We start from the raw sequence: 22,390 nt of genomic DNA, 5'->3' as shown, positions 1-22,390 counted from the left end.
AGGTAATTTAAGAAACACAAATTTCTGAGGAATTGTGTTAAAAGGGAATGAATTCTAGCTCAGCTCTTTTCAAGTTTAAATAGTTTATATCGGGTATCCAACCCTGACAACTTTAAGGCCTATGGATTTCATAACTCACCAAATTCCCCAGCCAACAAGTCTTAAAGCTTCCAAGTTTGGACACCCCTGGTCTACATTCCTTTTCTCAATAATTGCTACCCTGAGATAAGGGTTGTCTTCGACTTACGATCACAAATAAGCCCAACATTTCTGTTGCTAAGCGAGACATTTGTTAAGTGAGTTTTGCCCATTTTTATGACCTTCTTGCCGCAGTTGTTAACTGAGTCACTGCAGTTGTTAATTTAATAACATGATGGTTAAGTGACTCTGGCTTCCGCAATGACTTTGCTTGTCAGGTCGCAAAAAGTGCTCAGATGATCCCTGGACACTGCAACCCTTATAAATATGAACTAGTTGCCAAATATCTGAATTTTGATCACGGATACAGCAACGGTCATGAGTGTGATAAAATGGTCATAAGTCCATTGATGATCTCATTGATGACCCTAATTCTGTCAAGGGCCTAGGAGTACTAATCTCAAACGATCTAAGCCCCAAAGCTCATTGTAACAGCATTGGCAAAAAGAAATTAAGAGTTGTTAACCTAATTTTGCAAAGCTTCTCCTCCGGTAACATTGTATTGCTAAGTAGGGCATACAAAACCTTTGCCAGACCTATTCTTGAATACAGCTCGTCTGCCTGGAATCCACACTGAATATCGGCCATTAATACGATCAAGCGGGTCCAGAGGTATTTCACAAGTAGAGTCCTGAACTCCTCTGCTCGCAACGGAATATCATTGCCACCAGGCTCAAAATTTTAGGCTTGGACAATCTGGAACTGCACTGCCTGTGGTCAGGCCTAAGCATAGTACACAAAATTGTCTACTACAACAACGCCTGGAATGCTGTACATGACTCCGTTGTTGCATCCTCAAACCCCCACAGCTTCAGTCTTATACTGTCTACCGTGGACTTTACCCCTTTCTTAAGAGGTCTGTAAAGGGGGCATGCATAAGCACACCAGCGTGCCTACTGTCCCCATTTATTTGCATTCATTTCCTTTGTTCATGTCCATGTTCATACTTATACCTGCTATCTTGTACATGTTTGACAAACTAATAAATAAATAAAGTCACATTTTCCAGCAATGTAACGTTGAATGGACACTAGGGGAACTGTTCTAAGTTGGGGACTACTTGTACAATGTTTTAGAAAGCCTGAAATGCCATATCATGGATTTTGGTCAGTGCCACTTGAGACTCTAGATTTATGCCCTCCCCCCCTTCTCTCCCCCTTTTTTTGCATTGATCCATTATTAAACTGCATGTCCTGATGAAGGAAAGGGATCCCCTCCAATAGATCCACCATCAAACTGCATGCCCTGATGAAGGAAAGGGATCCCCTCCAATAGATCCACCATCAAACTGCATGCCCTGATGAAGGAAAGGGATCCCCCCCCCCATAATAGATCCACCATCAAACTGCATGTCCTGATGAGAGGAAGGGTAGTCATGACAAAGGTATTGCCAAAGTTCCTCAAAGTTGGCATCCGGGTTCTGCTGCGGAGCATGGAAAGCAGCGGCGAAAAGGCCACCAGCCGCCTTGAGGCTCTCCTAGCAACTGGGAGCGCATATTCTTCGAGCCGAGCGCATTCCCGCCCGCGCGTCCTTGGGAGCTGTTGCCAATGGCTGAGGGAGGAGAAGACTTTACTCCATGTGGAGACCGCGGGGCTTCCCTCGCGGATTTTTCCTTCTTCTGTTGCTTTGAGCAGCCCCTCCCTCTCTCGGCGCTGGCAGGCTGCCTCCGAGGCTGTCCAAGCTCAGCCCCTCCTCCCCCCCTCCCGCCCCGGGCTGCTGCTTCGCCTCGGCTGCTCGGGGCTTCTAAATTGGCATTGCGCGCAGCTCCTTCGGCTCCTCGAGGCGGGAGATTGGCCGCGCGGTGCCCAGCGAACTGCTTTGTCCTCCTTGCCTCCTCGCTCCCTGCGCCGCTATGATTTTGCGCTGCCTTCTCGCCGTGCAAGGTAAGGCGGCGGCGGGAGAGGAGAGGAGGCGACGACGACGGCTCGGTTCCTGCACCTGGAACGGGGGTGGGTGAGGGTGGCGTTGAGCTGGCTTTGCGGCGAAAACGATGAAGAGCCTCGGGGACAAACGGAATTGGAGCAGAAGCTTTACGAACCGTAGCCTGACAGATAGACGGAGAGTTATTATGAGGGAATAGTATGAACGCCCCTGTTGTTTTGGGGGGGGATTACTCGAAGTTAAAGTCCTTCTAGTAAGAGGACTGTGAGACTGAGAAAGTGGTAATTGCATAGAGAGAGGGGACCGTCCACAAAAAATGGGTGTGTCATAGAAACACAGCGTATATCGCACGTGGCTGATAACTTGGTCTCTATTGAATCCGAAAAAAGTGTTAAGTCTCCTAATTAATTCTGTACTGAAGTCTGTATTCGTGACTTCTTTGTTCTAGGATTGGCATCTTGAGGTCTCTAAGAGATGGAGCTGAACTGATTTTGGGATATTGCATTTCCCAGATTTTTTTTAAAAAGTTTTTGATAGAGAAAGGCAGAGAGGACATTGACAGAAGAGCAGGTGCATGAAACATGCAGTTACTGGGTCTTGTACTAGATTTTTAGAGTAGCAAATAAGATGAAATTAGTATTGGAATCTGGTGCAATCGTGTTGCATCTGTAAGACTGGGAGACAGTCTTGGTAACTGTTAGGACTGCTACTGCAGTTTTCATTGCTTCTACTGCAAAATGCACAGTTGATTTCCATTGAATTAAGCCAAAGGCTGCCCTGTACTTGCTTTCCTGAAGTGCATATTTCTCACAGATTCCCTTTCACAGCAGAGTCACTCTCTTTATGTTGCAAACTAAGCCAGCTTTGTCTTCTTTAGTTTTGCAGTTAACCAGAGCCCTTGAATCATACTCTACTGGCTCTTGTGCCTTTGAAGACAACACTTGTGGCTATGAAACGGACATCACCACTCTTCCGTGGATTTTGAATGAGGAAGGTAAGAAAAAGGTTTCTCTAGGGTCATCCTAAGCTTGTTTTCTTAAACCACATCTTTTCAATTAACACTGTATTATATTTTCCTTAGTTTTAGATGTTTAAAAGGCTGGATTTCCACCTACAAACTTAGTTGCAGGCCAAATTCAAAAAAATGCACACTCACACCTCCATACTCCACACAAACCTTTTTACTGACTGACTTAATGACTTACTTGAATTTAAATTATTCCAGACATTCTGTGGGGGTCTGTCTATAAGTAGTTAAGCATTTTATCACTGTCTCAAGCAGAGATGTTGATACACTATATTGCCAAAAGTATTCGCTCACCCATCCAAATAATCAGAATCAGGTGTTCCAATCACTTCCATGGCCACAGGGGTATAAAATCAAGTCCCTAGGCATGCAGACTGTTTTTACAAACATTTGTGAAAGAATGGGTCGCTCTCAGGAGCTCAGTGAATTCCAGCGTGGAATTGTGATAGGATGCCACCTATGCAACAAATCCAGCCGTGAAATTTCCTCACTCCTAAATATTCCACAATCAACTGTCATCTGTATTATAAGAACGTGGAAGTGTTTGGGAACGACAGCAACTCAGCCATGAAGTGGCAGGCCACTTAAACTCGTCCAACATCAGTGTGTGACCTCACAAATGCTCTTCTGGGAGAATGGTCAAAAATTCCCATAAACACACTCCTAAACCTTGTGGACAGCCTTCCAAGAAGAGTTGAAGCTGTTATAGCTGCAAAGGGTGGACCGACTTGGTGGTCACTTACAGTAAGTTCATATTCGAGTAAAGGCAGGTGAGGGAATAATTTTGGCAATATAGTGTATGTTTGTAGCAGACAGGATGTCTTGCATCTTTCTGGTAAAGAATATCTGTGAATAAAGAATGTTCCATATTTTTGGTGTCCTGTTTAATAGATGGGGGAGGAGATAATGAAACATTCTTAAATTTTCTGATCTCAGGACCCCTTCTCACTTTTAAAAATTATAGATGACCACAAAATAAATTTTGTTTGTATTGTATGGATTATATAAATAATGCCTTTTTAAAAATTGGTATGCATGTGTAGAATATGTTCAGTATTTACTGAACTAGAAATATTAAACTCATTAGATTAATTTAAATATGTTCATGAAAAAAACTTTGTTTTAACAAACAGAAAAATGAGAAAAATGACATTTACATTTTTTGCAGCTATCCTTAATATAATTATCCTCTGACAAATAGTTTTGATTTCCTGAGAATGCGTTAGGTGAGGGTCTTTGGGCCATACTTTAAGACGCATTGACATAAAAGATTATAAAAAGCCTAGATTCTGGAAAGCTTCCCCAGGAAGTTTTGATGATCAATATGCTTATATACTGAATAGTATATTGCTTGATTTGTCTACTTAAGTGAACTTGCCAAGAGCAAGTGGATGTGTGTTTTGGGTCCCACCGGTCCTAGAAACACTGACGTGCTTGTAACTTGGGGGTGTTCCTTGTCTCACAGTTCCTTCATGAAAAGACCAAGTGGCCTTTCCCTTGTGCCCATTTCTGGATTCGGGGACCTGCTCAGAGTCACTCATGAGTAAGAACTCATCTCTTAAATGGATTAGAACTTACTGTGCATAAGACTGTTCTTGACTACCATTCTTAAGCTTCAGTTGGTGCAGATTTCAGTGTCATGGGTAACTATGGGTGCTTCTTGTGACACCTGTATAATAGCTTCACTCAGTAAGCTAAACATGCTCCTTATGGGCCTCTAATGCAATTGAAGTTCTTGGTTATCATCTGTAAAGCTCTCTATATGACATAAGTTATTGTGGACCACCTTTTCCCAAGGGTATTTGATAATAATAATACTTTATTTACAGTCACAGACCAAAACACGACCACTACAAAAGAGACACAGCAGCCAGTCACCAAAAGCCCAACTAAGGGAGGTTACAGCTCTCTCCTCTACAGCTCTCAAGAAAAACTTGGAAACCTGAGAGGTGATGTACGAGGAGACATCCCCAAGGCAATGCACAAACAAATCACAGCCATCAGGTCCAGAAGGGACGATTTCAGGAAGAGACAGTAACCTAGATCTGTCCGCGCTATACATAGGGCAAAATAGAAAGACATGCTCCGCTGTCTCAACCTCGGCTCTGTCACAAGGGCACAGCCGTTTATTAATCGGGAGCCTCTTGTAACGACCATCCAGAAGTGCTGAGGGCAAGACATTGAAGCGAGCTAGGGAAAAAGCTCTTCTATACTTGGGAATGGTTAGGGTATAAAAATAGGAAGCCATCCTCAATCCATAGTTATTAACTTGGTTGAGAGTCAAGGGGGAGCAAGTTTTATTGGCTCTGGCTCATAGATATTGTAAATCAATGTCCACAAGCCGTTGGACTATCCTAAATTGGGCATCCTTGAGGTCGTAGTTTCCCAAGGCATCCTCCGTGAAACCTAGCAGATGAAATTTCTTCAGCAACTCTTTCTCCCAGCAAGAAATATGGGAATCCGTGAACACCAGGGAGAGGTAGCTGCCAGAAACTGCCAGAAAGAGCACCCAAAACCACCATTTAAAGGTGTTTATCCAGGCCATACATTCCACCGATTGAATGCCCAGTTCCAGGTATATCGGGCCAAAACCAACACAAGGGGGAAGACCCAGAAGTTTTCTAAGAAAAGCAGCCTGGGTTCTTTCAATGCAATCCTTGAAGCCCCGTATCCATATGGGAATGCCGTAAAGAGTTTGGGCCAGCGTTTTGGCTTTGTAAATACGTAGGACAGAAGGAATGAACTGACATAAGTTATTGTGGACCACCTTCTCCCAAGGGTATTTGCCTTTTCACACATTTTGACAGAGAGGATACATTCCAGATCCCTTCTCTGAAACCTTATATAACCTATAAATAACTTCTCAGTGATGGCTCCTGCCCTTTGGAACAATCTCCACCTCCAATACTAGTCAGCCCCAATTCCTGCAAGCCTTTAGAAAGACAGTTATGGTAAGACCTGGTTCTTTCTTTAGGCATGAGGATAAAGAAAAGCAGAGTTCTCATTGGGTGAGATATATTTTAGTCCTGATCTCCGTTTAATCATTTTAGTTTGCTTTAGTGATGTGACTTTTCTTCTTGTATGTTGTTTAATTATTTTGTATGTCATCCAGACAGATTGTTAAGAGTTAGGTGGCCAAACTCATTCATGGAACTGGTAGAATCAAAATGTAAAAGGAAGGTAATTTTATTTTTGAAGTGCATAGGGGCAGAGGATTTAAGAGCAACCCTATTGCTTTCTTTTGTCTGCTTCAGAGCCTCTTTTCAGCATCACCTATATTTACAAAACTGAAAGTGATTTTTCCATGTACATCAGTCCACAGAAATCTCTTCTAGTTTTTGCAAATAGAAAAGGCTCCAAGGTCACATTCTCCTTTTGGTGTTCTTTAGTATTTATCAAAGCTAGAAGAGACTTCTGTACAAGCAATATATCTATGTCAAGATAAGAAACGCGGGGGAAGCTCAAACAAAGTTATTGAGGAAAGTTGTGTTATCTTTCTGTTTTCGCTCACAGAGTCATTTTGTAAAGTTCTTCAGCAAGTTGAGTCTAAGTCACTTAGCCTAGAGCTACCATTTATCCATCTATTCCTATACTGTCTATTCATCTTGCATATTGAGTTTTTTTTAAATACAATTTTCTATTTGCTAGGTTAGTCTGTTTATCCATTTAATGTAATACAATTGCCATATTCCATGCTCACAGGTGACTTCATCCAGAATGGGTTTTAAAAAGCAGAGGGGAGACCCTTGAAGTACCCCACATAGTAGGAGCTAGATCTAGACTCTTCCTCTTCCCATCATTACCAATAGGAATCAGCCCTGGAAGAAGAACAGCTACAAAACAGCTTCCCAAACCTCTCAGCTAGTCCAGAAGCATATACTACGGTTAATGTTGTTAAAGACTGCTAAGAGGTCAAGGAGGACCAGGATGAATACACCTCCCCTATCCTGAGCCAACCAGAGGTAATCAAGCACAATCAAAGTGGCTTATTACTGTAGCCTAGTCTGAAATCTGACTGAAAGGGTCCAAATAATCTGCTTTTCCCATCGCACTTTGGACCTGTTGGCTAACCACCTTCTAAAAAAAAAAGTTCCCTAAAGAAGGAAGATTGGAGTCTGGATGAAAATAGTCCAGCTCTGCCTGATCCAAAGATGTTCTTTTGAGGAGAGACAAACCAGTGCCCCTTTCATAGTTTCCCACTGGAAACTCAGACATGGGCTACCTGTCTGGAGGCTCAACAAACCAGGAGGGGCTTGGATCAAAAGCAAAAGTAGCCACATAAGAGAAACACACATATTTCTTCCATCAGGTAAACTTTAAAGGATTGTTCCTAGATTTCCTCCAGTGGCTCCCTAGGCATAACTTCTGCTGCTTTATTCTGCAGAGGTCCTCAGTAACCAGGGGCATAATGAGATCTGTTGCAGGCAAGATGGTGCAATCCAATCTAAAACCTCCTTGCTACCTCATTCTAAGCAGCAACCAAATTCTCAGAATTGGGGACAATCCTTTGTTCCTTCCAAGTTGGAACCAAGAGTTGTCTGGGATCAAAGGGACTGATTGAATAGGTCTAATCTTCCTGGAGGGGTGGGTTGGAGTGCTGTGGTAAACAGTAGTATCTCCAAACTCCACTCTAAGACAAGAACCAGGTTTATTGTATGATTCCTTCTCCCCTGTAGGTCATTTTTGTAATAATCTGGTTGTTATGGTAGCCATAATATCTTGGGTCAATTTTACAAAGAGATTTTTTTTTTAAAAAAGAATGGGTCTTGTATTCGAATGTTCTTTCCATCTTGCTGGTTTTTACCATCCTCCTGCGGAAGCCACTGATTGAATGGGGCATTTAGACCATTGAATGGAGTCCTGTGATCCATGCAGCAGTCCAAAGCATTCATAACAGATAGCTGTTCAGCTTCCTTTGCTTGCACGCATCTAGTTCACAGTTCCCTTGGTAACCAGTTCTAACACTGAATTGTTCTTATGATTAAAATCTCTTAATATTCAACAGGAATTTGTCTTATTCCTTGGCAGCCACCAGTGTTTCTCTACTTAGAAGTTACTGACATTGCTAGTTTCTCATTTGATTTACAATATTCATATCCTTCCTAGACTGAAAACAGTCTTTTAGGGATGTTCTCTTGATATTTCACAGGCCACAGACCTCACTGATATGTAATTGGTATTGTTTATACTTATAGGGCTTAGTGAGAGCACATGTCTCCTTCCAGAGGGACAACATTCAGAAAATGAATATGTATTGTTCTCCATATGAAAGGAGCCCTACATGCATATATGTACCTCCATATGGAAGCTTATCTTTTATAGGTTGCAAATCATTAAGGAAACAGCTGATGTTCATGTTTTTATTCTAGCTTATAAAATTAAAGAAGATTTATACCTATGAAAATTAAAGCCAGTTGAAATATTCTATAAAATAAATTGAAAAATTAAAGTCAGAACAAAAATTTGAAGAAGAGGATTAATTTGGAAAAAGCTGGACGGAAGAGGAAGGCTTTTTAATTTCTTATGAAAAGTAACATTTTAAGAACATTAGTAGAGATTCTACAGAATCGTATATTCCAAAACACCAGGGCTCCTGAGAAAAGCCTAGCTCCAAATAAAAGAGAATCTAGATCTCATAAAGATTCAAATATCAGATAAATAAGAAATACATAAAGTGCTTAATATTTAAAAATAAGATACTGTTTTACTGTTCACATTTGAAAATGGAATAATATTAAATCTTACTTTTTATATTGAGGAAGTGCTACTTTCCTTTCCAAAAATGCAAGCTACCTTGTCCAATACATTAGTTGTATAATCATTTGCTTTCATTGTATTAGAGGCAAGTGAAAGTTCAGGACAAACTAGCAGAGAGATCATGTTTGGGGAATCAGATATTCTGAATTTAGAGGGCCATAGAGTATTGAAGATTGTCCCTACTATAAATATGCAAGACCTCCAAGACCTTTCTTTCAACCCTATTATTCTGTTAAAATCTGGATGTCTAAAAACTCATAAAACTAGATGTTGCCTTTTTTTTGAAAGACTATGTTTTGTCTTTTAAACAGTGTAGGACAATTCCTTGTGGTTTTCTGGGAGCATCCGATGGACTATTAGAAATGGGATTCTACATTTGATGGAGTTTTTGTCTGAAGTGATTAAGAGAAGAAATTTTTAATGTTCTTGAAAAATTGACTCATGATGACCTTAATGTGCTTCAGAATTGTATAATTTGATTCACTGCCAAAGAACTCTGGATTGTGTAGACTTCAGCTGTCTAAATTCACAGCAATAATCCTACTGGCTATGGAATTCCAGGCATTGGCCCACATATACGTATGATGTTGGAGATGATTGCTTTATGTACTATACTGTGGCTGCATTAAAAATACTTCTGGCTACATTGTGCCTATAATTACTCTATAGCATATGTGAGTAACTTAAGACTGTATGTTGTGTTCAGCTATTCACCATGGTTCTTACTGAATCCCAAGAGGCCTTATCTTTTTACTCAGATGCTCAACTTCAATTGGGTGATGGTGAAGAAAGGGTAATTTTGGTAGCATTATTAACAGCAATCTAATAAGCTTTGCAGTTTATATAGTTGAAGTGAGTGTGTCACCATTACTGATAACATGTGCGTACATCGTCCAAAACATAACGTGTAGCATACCGTAGTATATTGCGATGTTTTATGGTATATGATATGTATTACAGAGATGTTACCCTTTTTTTAGAAATAAGAGTAGCTTCCCATTTCAACTTTTGAGTTCACTCATTTAAAACAAATTTTTGGACATGCAAAAGAATAAAAATCTTATTTTATTTTTTTAGAAACTACATGATATTTTCAATTTAGTAGTATCTTTGCTTACACAGTTTGATTTATTGCTGCTATTCTAGTGACTGACCTGAAAATTTGTGCTTGAATAATATCAATTAATCATAGAACAGCTGTACAGTATGTGATGAACAGTACAATAATCTGGTTAAATCAACACGACATACTGTTAAAAATATTTTTGTTTTGAGACAGTCGTTTTCTGTGCTTTTGAGTAGTATTTTGTGCTGCAGTTTTTCTGGTATTAACTGTTTTGCCTTGGTACAGTTAAGCTTCTGTCATTCACATTTGGGGGGGGGCGGGGGGGTTGAGGGAAATTTAGAATTGGCTTATTAACCTGACTTTGATAAGACAGTTAGATTATTAATTCATTTCATAAGAGCTGTCAGCATTTCTTATTCTAACCATTGCTTTTCATAATTAGAGCTGCCATAAATCATTCCTTGCTCCTAAAGAATTCTTGAAAACATGTGAATCAAATTGTCTTTAGATTGAAAATCACTTTGAGGAGAATATTTATTTTCTGAACTGAATATACAGAAAATTTATTTTTCTTTTTTCAATGAAAGAATCTTGCGTCACTCTGCACATCTACTGGAGTTCCTAAGAACAATAAAGATACTTAGGAATAGCATAATAGGAACCCACTTTTATAAGATTCTGAAGTCTTCTAAAATTTTGTATTACCTAATTCTAAATCAATTACAGGTGGTGGTGGTTGTGTTCGTCTTCATTAATTTACTTATGTCTTATATTTAGTCAGTGAACATATACAATATATCTGAAAGCCTTTCTCCTTCTCAACAATTCATATGCTGAATGGAATTATACTGTTTAAACCTGTGCTACATTAGGTCAGTGAAATCACCGAGTGCAGTTTGGCTCAGTTTATACAACTTTGTTCTGTTTTCCTTTTTAGGTAGTAGTTTTATTTGGTAGATGCCAATCTGATCTAGATGCTAAGTAAGTGCTGCAAAATAGACTTTGTGGCCATACCATGTTTATTTCTTAAAAGTTAATAAGTAGTGAAATGTTTAAGATCTTAGTATGCCAACACTTATGGCATTAATTTATGGCTCTATTTGGGACTATACTTTAGGAACTATGCAAAAAATTAACAAATACAGGACAAACAGTAAAACAAAAACACTGCTCAATAAAAATGAGTCTTAGTATCTTTTTTATATCATGGTGGCCAAAATTGGATGAAGTATTCCAAGTATGGTCTTACAAAAGCAGTATATTGCAGTACTAATACTTCATGTGATCTTGATAATATTTCTCTGTTGATGCAGCCTAGGTCTGTATTGGCTTATTTGGCAACTGCAGTACACTGCTGGCTCATATTTAAGTGGTTATTCACTACGTCTCCTAAATCCTTCTCATTGTTACTGTTCTCAAGCCAGGTGCCACCTATTTTATACCTGTGTTTTGGAGGTTTTCTTGTCTAAGTGTAAAACTTTACTTTTCTTGCCACTGAATAGAATTTTATTGGCTAGGGCCTATTGTTCAAATCTGTTTAAATCCTTTTTGATCTTGGGCCTAGTTTCTAAAGTATTGGTTTTTCCTCCTAGGTTGGTATCATCTGCAAATTTGATGTTTTCCCCTTTTGTGCCCTCATCTTCATAGATTATGAAGATGTTCAAGAGTACTGGGCATAAGAAAGAGCGTTGGGGTACCCCACTGCATACTTTTCTCCATGTAGATGTAGTTCCATGGAGGACTACTCATTGAATGTGATTTGTCAGCCAGTTATGAATCCATCTGGTGGTGATGCTGTTTATCCCACATTTTTCTATCTTACCAAGAAGGTTGTGATCTACTTTCTCAAATGCCTTACTGATTCCAATTTTACTACGTGCACAATATTTTGCTGGTCCACTAATTAGAGATGTATGACAGGTTATCAGAATAGGACTTTTTGCTGCATTTTACATTGTTGAGAGCTATGTCAGATTCATATTGAGTCAAAGGAACTTGCCCAGACAGTCTTACAATTTTGGCCCTATATTTGCAACAATACTTTAGGATTAGCATATTTTCATGAGCTTAGTGTAAGAGTAAAAATATGTTTGGAAATCTTAACGCGTATCTTTGTAGAAAGCAGCATGATCTGGTAGAAAAGGGAATTTCCCATGTACAGTATTATAACTGCCTCTGGAACCCTTCACTGTTTGCCTATATTACCATGAATGCATACTGTCAGCTTTTTAAAAATATTTTTCTTTAGGAGTGTGCAGTTATTTTTTGACATGTTTGCTTTGGCAAATTGTAGACTAGAAAGATTTAGATGGATTACTTTGGAGGCAGAGCAACTGCCTTTTCTCACCAAATTTGCTGTCTTATGCTGATAAATCTTTGTATAAAATGTAATCCCTGATCTTCTGTAAGTGGTTTGGTATATCAGGAAATTCATAAATCATAAAAGTTATGATTTCCATTTGTAGCAGTTTAGTAAAAATTAATGGTTCTTTAAAATGTATAGTTTTGCATTGCTAAAATAAAAGCAACTTGAGTGTTGCCTTTAGTTTCTTCAGGAATATTTTGGAATATGCAATTTTCTTTTGAGTAAAAATATTCTAAAGTAGTGGAAGAAAAAAAACTGGGGATGCGTATTTGTGCCTAACACAATTTCCATGTGTGGTCTCTATGATAGAAGAAATGAGGACACTGCATCACACAGCTTTTTAGCTATGATATTTTAGCTGTGATGACATTAATGAATTAAAAATAATTACATTATTGTGTCTAGTTACAATTCTTCTGAAAGGATAATATTTAGTTGGGACTCTTGCTTTGGAAATTTATGAATGTATGATGAGAGCAGGAAACTAGCATGATCCTGCTAATGGAGCTGACAAGGGGAATAAGGGTTTTATTTTATAAAGAAGTAGAGCTGATTTCAGTCTTTTTCAGAAGAAAACATTTTTCAAGTTTTAGGACTTTTACCAAACCTGATTGGCAGATTTTGGTATTTTTATATTGAATCTGGGCAATAGAATTAGACAGGAAGGCAATGTAATTTAAAAAAAAACCTACTGTAGCTCACATTGCCAAAATTCTGTACATGTCATTTTATTCTCAGTAGTGTTGCACTTCTCTTTATGGAGATGGATTGATCCAGATGACTATGTCATCCATCATCTTTTGAAAAGCAGGTGTGCTATCTAAATTATGAAACAAATAATTCCTGCAATAATTTTGTGGGGGGGGGGTGGGCCAATAGAGGAAGCTGTCATTTCCTTATTATACATTCCTATTATGAAAGGAAGAAAGTTTGACTTTACTTTTGACATTGATTGCCCTGGGGGTAGTCTCTCACCCATCAGTAATCACACAAATGGTTTTGATTAGTTTTGACTTTGTAAGGGTTCTGTGAGAATCTAACCATTAGGTTCATCTTATTGTGTGAACTGAGAAACGTGGTCAATCCAGTAAATCCAAATTAAAATGATCATGTTGTTCTGACCTAGGCTTCCCAAGAGCATGAACTGCTTGTCCTGACAAAAAAACCCTTTTATTAATTTACTGTGAATTTTGTTCATTCACATCCAGCAAAGTCTTTCAAAGGAGGATTTACAGTCACAGGCCTTATATGGCTTAGAGAGCTGCCAGACCGATATCTGCAAAACTTGACAAGGAATCTCAGAGAGTCACGAACCAATTAAGCAAACTAATTGTCTCCTGAAAACTCCACTCCCCTTTCGCTCCTCTTTTATTTGCTCTGGGAGGGGTCATTCATCTTCCCCTGTGGCCTTACTCCCAAGTCGACCCCTGTTCTTTAGCTGTTCCCTTCATCTGCCAACTCTGTGCATGTGCACACTGGGAACAGGCTCCAGCTGTTCATCTGCCTCACTGATGTCTGCCTCTGAAGGCAGCTGATAACTGGCATATGGCTCTGCCCACTCTCTGCCTCCGACATAGAGCCCTCATCAGAGCCTTCCCCAGACTCCAGGACTGGCCCATGTTCCTCCTCAACTTCCTCACTGTCTAAATCTGCTGTTAGCTCTGCAGGCCGCTGGTGGGCCACAACACGTATTTAATGTGTTGTGCAAATGCAGACAGTAACTGTATTCACACAGCACGCTAATAAGTCCATCCTCCTAGCAGATGAAGCTAGGAGGAAAACCAAACCCTTGAAAAGAATCTCTCAGCTACTGGCCCTGGTACAGTGTTGGCAATTCTGTAGGAAAAAGTTGTCAACCAGTTCAGATGAATCAGACAAAATTGGCTGGTGCAAGCCCTAAGCCAGGTTACTGTACTGGTAAATCAGACATGGCAGCTGTAAACAGAAATAATATTAGTAAAAGGAAAAGGTACAAATGCTCCACTTAAAAGCTAGTGCAGTAAATGCTGACACGGCTACCAACTAGTAAAAAAAACACCAAGTTCTAGTTCTAAAATATAAAACCTGGACACATTTTATTCAGTTATGGAGTTAGTGTTTAAAAGAAGAATTTTTTCTTTTTGTTTGGCAACTATCACATAGATGCAGAGGATGGTTTCCCGTGTATTTTTTTTAGGATGTTTCTGTTACTCCTGATATGGAGATAATTCTGTCATAGTTTTCTTAGAACCATCAAATTAGTCATGGAGCACTGTTCTTTTCAATTTAATAATTTATATTGATTCATTGTAGAACATTCACATGGAAATTACAAGTAGAAAAATTTATTTTAATGTATTTTATATATATTTATTGTTAGTGTTTATAAGCTTTGCTATATAACCTAATTGCCAAATCAGCATATAACAGTAGCTATCAGGGGATGTTTATTTCTACATATGAAAATTAAAAGACCCTTAGTAGCATTGGAAGGAGTACAGTGGGAGTTAGATTTTCTAATAGAACAGAAATACAGAATAATTCCAGAAGAAAATGTTATGTATATTTTTCTTTGAGGCCAGTGTGTGATAGGTTTGATAAAGCACATTGAGTATGTTCTTGCCAGATGCTTAGGAAGAGGAAAATATTTATGAATATAAAATATTTTTCTCCCAAACTTCAGAGTTTAAATAGATTAATCAAGGTTTTATTTAAAGAGACAAAGCTGGTAAAGATGATAAAATATATTTTCCTTGACTGAATCATCTGAAAGTAAATAATTTAACAATTCCATTTTGAATATATTTGCATAATATAAAATATTTCGGTGTGTACTCTGAGAAAAGGATTCCATTACATATACATTTTTAATGGCTGGAATATCTACACACTGAACACAGCAATCTCAGCACTCTCTATTGTAGCCGTTAACCAAGGTTTATGGCTTGTCAAATGAGTACCAACCCCAATATAAGCTATTCCAGGCTTGGTCTTCTCAGCTCTGAGCTTCAGTAAAGAAAGGGACTGCCTCCAATTCTCCACCCACCCAACTATTCCCCCCCTCCCATCTCTGCCCCTTTGACTTTTTTCACCCTGAAGCGTGGGGCTCTGGGACTTCTTGCCACATCCCAGGAAGCTGACATCTCGTGACCTTACTGACTTAAGCAATCCCATTCCCAATTGAAAGCTGAAAACTATTTGATTAGCAGTCCCATTTGCTTCTGTAAATAGATGGAAAGGTATGCCATATTGTATTTTGCCTCTGTAAGATGTTTCAGGTCTGGATCCTAAACATATAAGCAAGGGTTCTACTTTTGCCAAAAGCACTAAAACCTGGTTCAATGACCGTGGGATTACTGTGCTTGATTGGCCTCTCCATTCTTCCTCCATACTCTGGGTCCTTGGTTTCCAAATGAGATGCAAAAGTTGCTCTCATCAGAAAAAAGGACTTTGGACCACTGAGCAACAGGACTTTGTACCACTGTGCTTCATTAAGACCAGGGTCAATGCAGCAGTTTACCAGGAGATTTTGGAGCACTTCATGCTTCCTTCCGCAGATGAACTTTATGGGGATGCTGACTTCATTTTCCAGCTGCCCACACTGCCAAAAGCACCAAAACCTGGTTCAATGACTGTGGGATTACTGTGCTTGATTGGCCAGCAAACTCGCCTGACCTGAACCCCGTAGAGAATCTATGGGGCATTGCCAAGAGAAAGATGAGAGACATGAGACCGAACAGTGCAGAAGAGCTGAAGGTTGCTATTGAAGTATCCTGGTCTTCCATAATACCTCAGCAGTGCCACAGGCTGATAGCTTCCATGCCACGCCACACTGAAGCAGTAATTGCTGCAAAAGGGGCCCAAACCAAGTACTGAGTACATATGCGTGCTTATACTTTTCAGAGGTCCGATATTGTTCTGTGTACAATCCTTGTTTTATTGATTGCATGTAATATTCTAATTTTCTGAGATGGTGGCTTTGGGGTTTTCATGAGCTGTATGCCATAATCACAATTATGACAAATCATGGCTTGAACTATCTTGCTTTGCATGTAATGAGTCTTATCTCATATATTAGTTTCACCTTTTAAGTTGCATTACTGAAATAAATGAACTTTTGCACGATATTGCACGATTGCATGATAATTTTTTGAGTTTCACCTGTATATACCAGATTAAATTAGAACTCATAGGTTACAAGCCATAATGGTAGGTTTATGCAATACTCTAAGCTTCTTTATGACCATAAGAATGTTGGATCATAAGAAAGGCTGAGTACCAAAGAATTGAGGCCTTTGAACTATGGTGCTGGAGAAGACTCCTGCAAGTCCCTTGGACTGCAAGGCAATCAAACCAGTCAGTCCTAGAGGAGATCAACCCTGACTGCTCTTTAGAAGGCCAGATCCTGAAGCTGAAACTTAAATACTTTGGCCACCTAATGAGAAGGAAGGACTCACTGGAGAAGAGCCTAATGCTGGTAACGATTGAGGGCAAAAGAAGAAGGGGACGACAGAGAATGAGGTGGCTAGATGGAGTCATTAAAGCAGTAGGTGTGAGCTTAAATGGACTCCAGAGGATGGTAGAGGACAGAAAGGCCTGAGATCACGATGGGTCGGACACGACTTCACAACTAACAACAACAACAAAGCTTGTTTATTCATGTCAGAAGCATCAAATTAAAATAAGGCATACTTAAGGCTACCATGGGGTCCTCAAGTGTACACTGATCAGGGCACAAGGGGCAGATTATCAGGGCACAAGGGGCAGATCAGCTAGCCATACCCTTACTGGGATTTGAACCTGGGCTGTATTACATATTAGGCAGGAGTCTTAGCCACTAAGCCACAGGCTCTCCTCCTTATCAGCTGAGCCAGGGAAATAGGTATGTATTTGTGTTGCAACCTCTGGTATGCCCAAATATGGGAGGGAGCTCACTACTCCCCCTTTCTGTCCTTCGGCTCATTACAGAAAACCATCCAGGCAGAAAACCATATTTTTATTTTTAATGTTGCCTTTTTATATTTGTGTATTTATCAGCACAAATACAATATATATGCTGCCAACGTTTCGGCAGGATCAAGATGGCAGGTGAGATCCTGCCGAAACGTTGCAAAGACAATCTCAACCTTACACGGGAAAAGACCCGAATACAACAAAACCAGCATATATATATATATATATATATATATATATATATATATATATATATATATATATATAGGTATAGGTATAGGTATAGGTATAGGTATAGGTATAGGTATAGGTATAGGTATAGGTATAGGTATAGGTATAGGTATAGGTATAGGTATAGGTATAGGTATAGGTATAGGTATAGGTATAGGTATAGGTATAGGTGGTATAGGTATAGGTATAGGTGGTATAGGTATAGGTATATATAGGTATATATGTATTGTCTGCATGTCACCACAATTTCAAAGAGCAGGAGCAACCGGATAGCCCCATTTGTTCAGAGTGTTTCTGGATCTTGTTGTGTAATGTGCTGTTCTATCTGTAATATCAGCAATGCTCAGAACTTCTAGCTTGAGTGCCAGCAATAACATGCCCAGAGTTCTAGGCATATTAGATACAGTACATAAATGCTCACCTAATGAATTCATAAATATATCTGTGGAGTTCATAAATTCAGTTCTGTGTATGGTTACTTAGAAATAAATCAGACAGACTTTACTGGGGATTACTCCTAAACAATTGTGCAGAGATTTGCTGCTTTGCAATACCATGCAACTTTTAGTGATTCATAGATTGTTCTCATGCAACTTCTTTTCTTTAGAAATTGTACATTTTGTTCCTTCACTTTTTTTCAGATCAAAAGATGAGACCATTGTCAGTCCAGTGAAGTTCATTGTTTCTGTTACTCCATTAACTGTTTAGAAAACTTGATTTGTGTTGCATGGTGCCTTCATTGCAACTCATTTCTGGCTAATGTCTCAGCTATACTAAAAGCACTGCAATGTAGAAGTAAAAGCATATGCTATGAGAAATAGTACATTTAAATATGCAAAATTTGAACTTAAAGTAAATCTCATTATGTCCAAGGTAATTTGCTTTATTTTGAACAAGCCACTACTGTATAATCTGTGATTTAAGTTAGTTACAAAGTTTTCTTAGAGCTCTTTCTCACTGCTGCATTAAAAGTACTATTGACCTGTCCTTCAATGAGCAAAAAATTATGATGGTATAAATTGTGCTGCCCCCATTGCTGATTCATGTTCTGCTACTGTAATAAGTTAGCAAAATATGCTAACTTTACATACTCACTGTAGGCCAAATAAAGAAAAGAGATTGGTGGATTCCCTGGTTTTATTACCCTTCCAACTTGCTGTTGGTGGGAAAATAACTATCAATCACTATACCAAACATAGCTAGTGGGTTGGGTGAGTTTAGGCAGATAGTTAGAATAGCAGCTTAGTTACTTCTGACTTGCCTAATAAGTTGCCAGAAAGAGGTGGAATGGGGTATTTATTTATTTATTTAGCCCATACATGGACTTATAATAGTTCAAATGTTAATATCCAGTCCACCCAGCCATTTAAGGACAGGGTGGTCTATGTTGAAAAAAATCAGACATTGGTGTAAGCTCTTGATGGACATTCAGATACAATGTGGTAGATATTTTGTCAATGAGCACCACAGTCACACTGAGGGGTAGAGACGAGACCTCCATTTAAACAATAACTCCTAGCAGACACCATGTCCGGTATGGATCCTGTTCAGAGTTCTATTATTATAGAATAACAGAGTTGGAAGGGACCTTGGAGATCTTCTAGTCCAACACCCTGCCCAGGCAGGACACCTTATATCAGTGATAGCGAACCTTTTTGTGTAGGCGTACCAAAATTGTGGGTGCGTGCACTATTGCACACCTGTGCATGCCCACACCCACAATTCAATGCGCCCTCTACGTAACTGCCTGTATCTGGGCGTTCAGCAGCCCATTTGACTTTCCGCTGTGTGTTGACGTGAAAAGTTGTTAGATAGCGGTTGAGCGAGTGCCAGACAGGGCTTCCTGGATTTAAGCCTGCCAATTGATAGAATTGGAAGAAGATCAGCATGCACAGGAAGAAGTGGGTTTCTCGTAGTTTTATTGTACTCCTTCACTAAGGCTTCCTGCCTTCGGAAGGGCTGGTGGTGCAATGTGGCTCAAGACGGAGAGCCTGCAAATAGGAGTAGATTTTATGCACTACTTATGATCCTCATTGTACCATTTAGTTTAGCATCGATCTTGCTGGTGTGGCAGCTATTAAGCCAAACATAGACGCAGTATTCAGCTGGAGTAGACCAACCCTAGTGCTGATATTCCGAGAGTAGAGGCTAAGACTCCCCATCTTGATCTTCTTAGTTTCTGAAGTAAGTTGTTCCTGGTATTGATTTTAGCAAACATGTTCTCTAGGTGGTTTTTATAGGAGAAGATCCGATCCAAAGTTTCTCTGAGGTATTTGGGATGGGAATCATAAGCGAGTAGGTTGTTATTCAGTAGGCCTTTGGGGTGGCATTGGCGAGTTTGTTGTTCGGATGGAAACAAGTGGTCACCATTTTTCTGACACTGGGTATGAGTCTCCAGTTAGCAAAGAATTTACCCAAGGACCCAAGCGTGCACAGGAAGAAGTGGGTTTCTCGTAATTTTATTGTACTCCTTCACTAAGGCTTCCTGCCTTCGGAAGGGCTGGTGGTGCAATGTGGTCTTCAGAGAGGAGGCAGTTAGATTTGCTGAGCCCTTCAACATTAATTTGGCATATTCTGACAATGTCCCCAATCTGTCTTGAAAACGGCCATTTTGTTTATCCATTGCCATGTATTTAGAGAGCCAGGAGTTGTACAAAGATATCTTGCTGCCAACTGTCGTTAACTGCCAATTCTTCAATGTGGTCTGGCTGCCACTTGTTCCTAGTCGTTTGGTTCACACTACCTTGCTATCCAGGGTGCACCACGAGGAGGTGAACTAGCATCACATCCTGGAATGGGGTAAAAAAGGAGGGAACCCTGCATTCTTTCCTGTCTGCTGTGACCTATCAATTGGGTTAACCTGTGTCTAGTGCTCTTCTGAAAAGATGTATGACCAAGGATAAGTCAACTGACAGACTGCAAGTGCAGAGGAAGGAAAGTGTCATGAATATTTGGGTAGTTCCTCCAACTTTAACTTGTGTTCCTCCTGCATCCTCTGGTACATCAGTTGGGCAATTTATGAAGATGCATCCAAGAATATTTTAATAGAATATTAAATCTGTTTTTCAAAAACAGGTACAACCTTGTGTCTAAATCAGGGGTCCCAAACCCCCAGTCCATGGACTGGCACCAGGCTGCGGCATGCCAGAAACCGCGCCATGCAAACAAGCGAAGCCCCATCCACAGAATACAGGTAGCATGCAAAATCACGCCTTCTCTTGTCCACGAAAAAGCCTCTCGCCATGGAACTGGTGCCCAAAAGGTTGGGGGCTGCTGGTTTAAAGGACAGACCTGAGAAGCATGTTGGAAAGGACTGTTTGGACAATGTGCAAATGGATTTCTCTGTAGAAGTTGACTGTCCCAGCCTTGTAAAGGAATTCTCTGTAAAGAGTAAGGAATATGACCTTAATGAAGATATGCAAGATCTGTTACAAGGGTGAAAAACATTTAAGTCCTCCACAGACAGCTAGCATTTGTAAGCAGTCAGATAGATACACTATATTGCCAAAAGTATTCGCTCACAACTGATTCTGATTATGTGGATGGCAATATAGTGTATCTTCCTCATTCACTGAAGTATAAGAAGTATATGATAAATTAGACTTGCAAGAATCTTTTATTGCAGCCAGTCTCAATAAAAGGGATTGTTTTAGCCATTGTGTGTTAATTTCTTCGGCTGATCCATGTACTTGGTCTGGTCTCTGAGTCTGAAAATGAAATTTGGGTGTTTCCAAAAGATTGTAAAACAAGAACAGAGACATTTATTTGGTATCAAATAAGTAGTTAGCATCCTCCCCTTAAACCAAGACTTGGTAAGTAAACAGATGAAAGGCAACAGGGAGGTCCTGCTTTAACGTGCACAAAGACAAGGGCTAAGGCACGCGTAGCTACTTTCCAAGGTTATATAGCCCAACTGCTTGCTAATTGCAATAAATCTACCTACTTGAAATCCAAAAGAATTTTGTTTTCTTATGAGTGGAGCAGGTATTCATAGGAAGTTTTGTGTTACAAGTAGAGGGAAATCAGCACAATTATTTGACTTGAAATGTCTGAGATGTAGTGGAGGGATGAAAGTGTTTTATTTATGTAGATTTACATCCTATCCCCCCCCCCCAACTACCACTCTTTGTGAGGTGGGCTGAGGTAAGAGTGACTGGCCCAAGTCTTTCAGTGAGCATCTGTGGATTAAAACCTGGGCATTTTTAATGCTAGCACAACATTGTGGCAACTGTACAATGTTGATTTTCCTGGCATGTTCATATCATGATTGGGACAAATGAACAAAACTCCTTAGAAAGCAGTGTTAGAAAGGAAAGACCTCAGACATTTTATAAATCTGTGTGTCTGAAAATGGGAACATTAGACATTCTGCCACCCACGTATGAACATATGCAAAATGATGAATAAGCAGTTAGAATAAAAAAGCTTTGAAAACAGACCACTGTTATATAATTTCCATCATACAGTACTGTTACTCTTCTCATCATGGCCATATAAGACAATTGTAACAAAAGGTCCTTTTTAAAATAGAATTTATTATCATAACAATTATGACTTAACACTTGATATAAAGTAAATGTTAACTATATCAACTGGCAATCTGTAACTTTTATTTTCTTCAAATGTTCTCATGTTTCCACTTAGGAAACATACACATTTCATTTAAGAGAAATTATGTACCTGCATAATAAATTCCAACTTTCCATTAATATAATGATGATGGAACAACAGCTATTATTTGTAACCCCCTTATTTTACAGTGCCATTCATCAACTGGCTTAACTGGATTTAAATAATTGAATCTAAGCTGTTCTACATAAAATAATAGTGATTTAAAAGGAAAATTCATCTAGTCATAATTTTCATGATTTTAAAAATATTTTCACTTTTATTGTAAACTCACTTCTTTAAATAAGCAAGTGCTTTAGAAAG

General features: G+C 39.3%; 1 protein-coding gene across 2 annotated transcripts in view; it reads left to right on the top strand.

Annotated features, from left to right (window-relative positions):
* The first annotated feature begins 1,951 nt into the window (after window positions 1-1,951).
* MAMDC2 (MAM domain containing 2) overlaps window positions 1,952-22,390 on the top strand; it is a 47,392-nt gene continuing 26,953 nt past the window's right edge. For both annotated transcript variants that reach the window (XM_081941935.1, XM_081941936.1), the window contains exons 1-2: window positions 1,952-2,082; window positions 2,958-3,074. In XM_081941935.1, coding sequence (XP_081798061.1) covers window positions 2,052-2,082; window positions 2,958-3,074 — 148 coding nt within the window. In that variant the 5' untranslated portion in view covers window positions 1,952-2,051. The remainder of the gene's footprint in view (window positions 2,083-2,957; window positions 3,075-22,390) is intronic.

Source organism: Natrix helvetica, assembly GCF_964273705.1.
Source record: "Natrix helvetica genome assembly, chromosome: 2".
Lineage (NCBI taxonomy): Eukaryota > Metazoa > Chordata > Lepidosauria > Squamata > Natricidae > Natrix > Natrix helvetica.
Note: the sequence above shows the minus strand (reverse complement) of the source record. Positions and strands in the feature narration are given on the sequence as shown.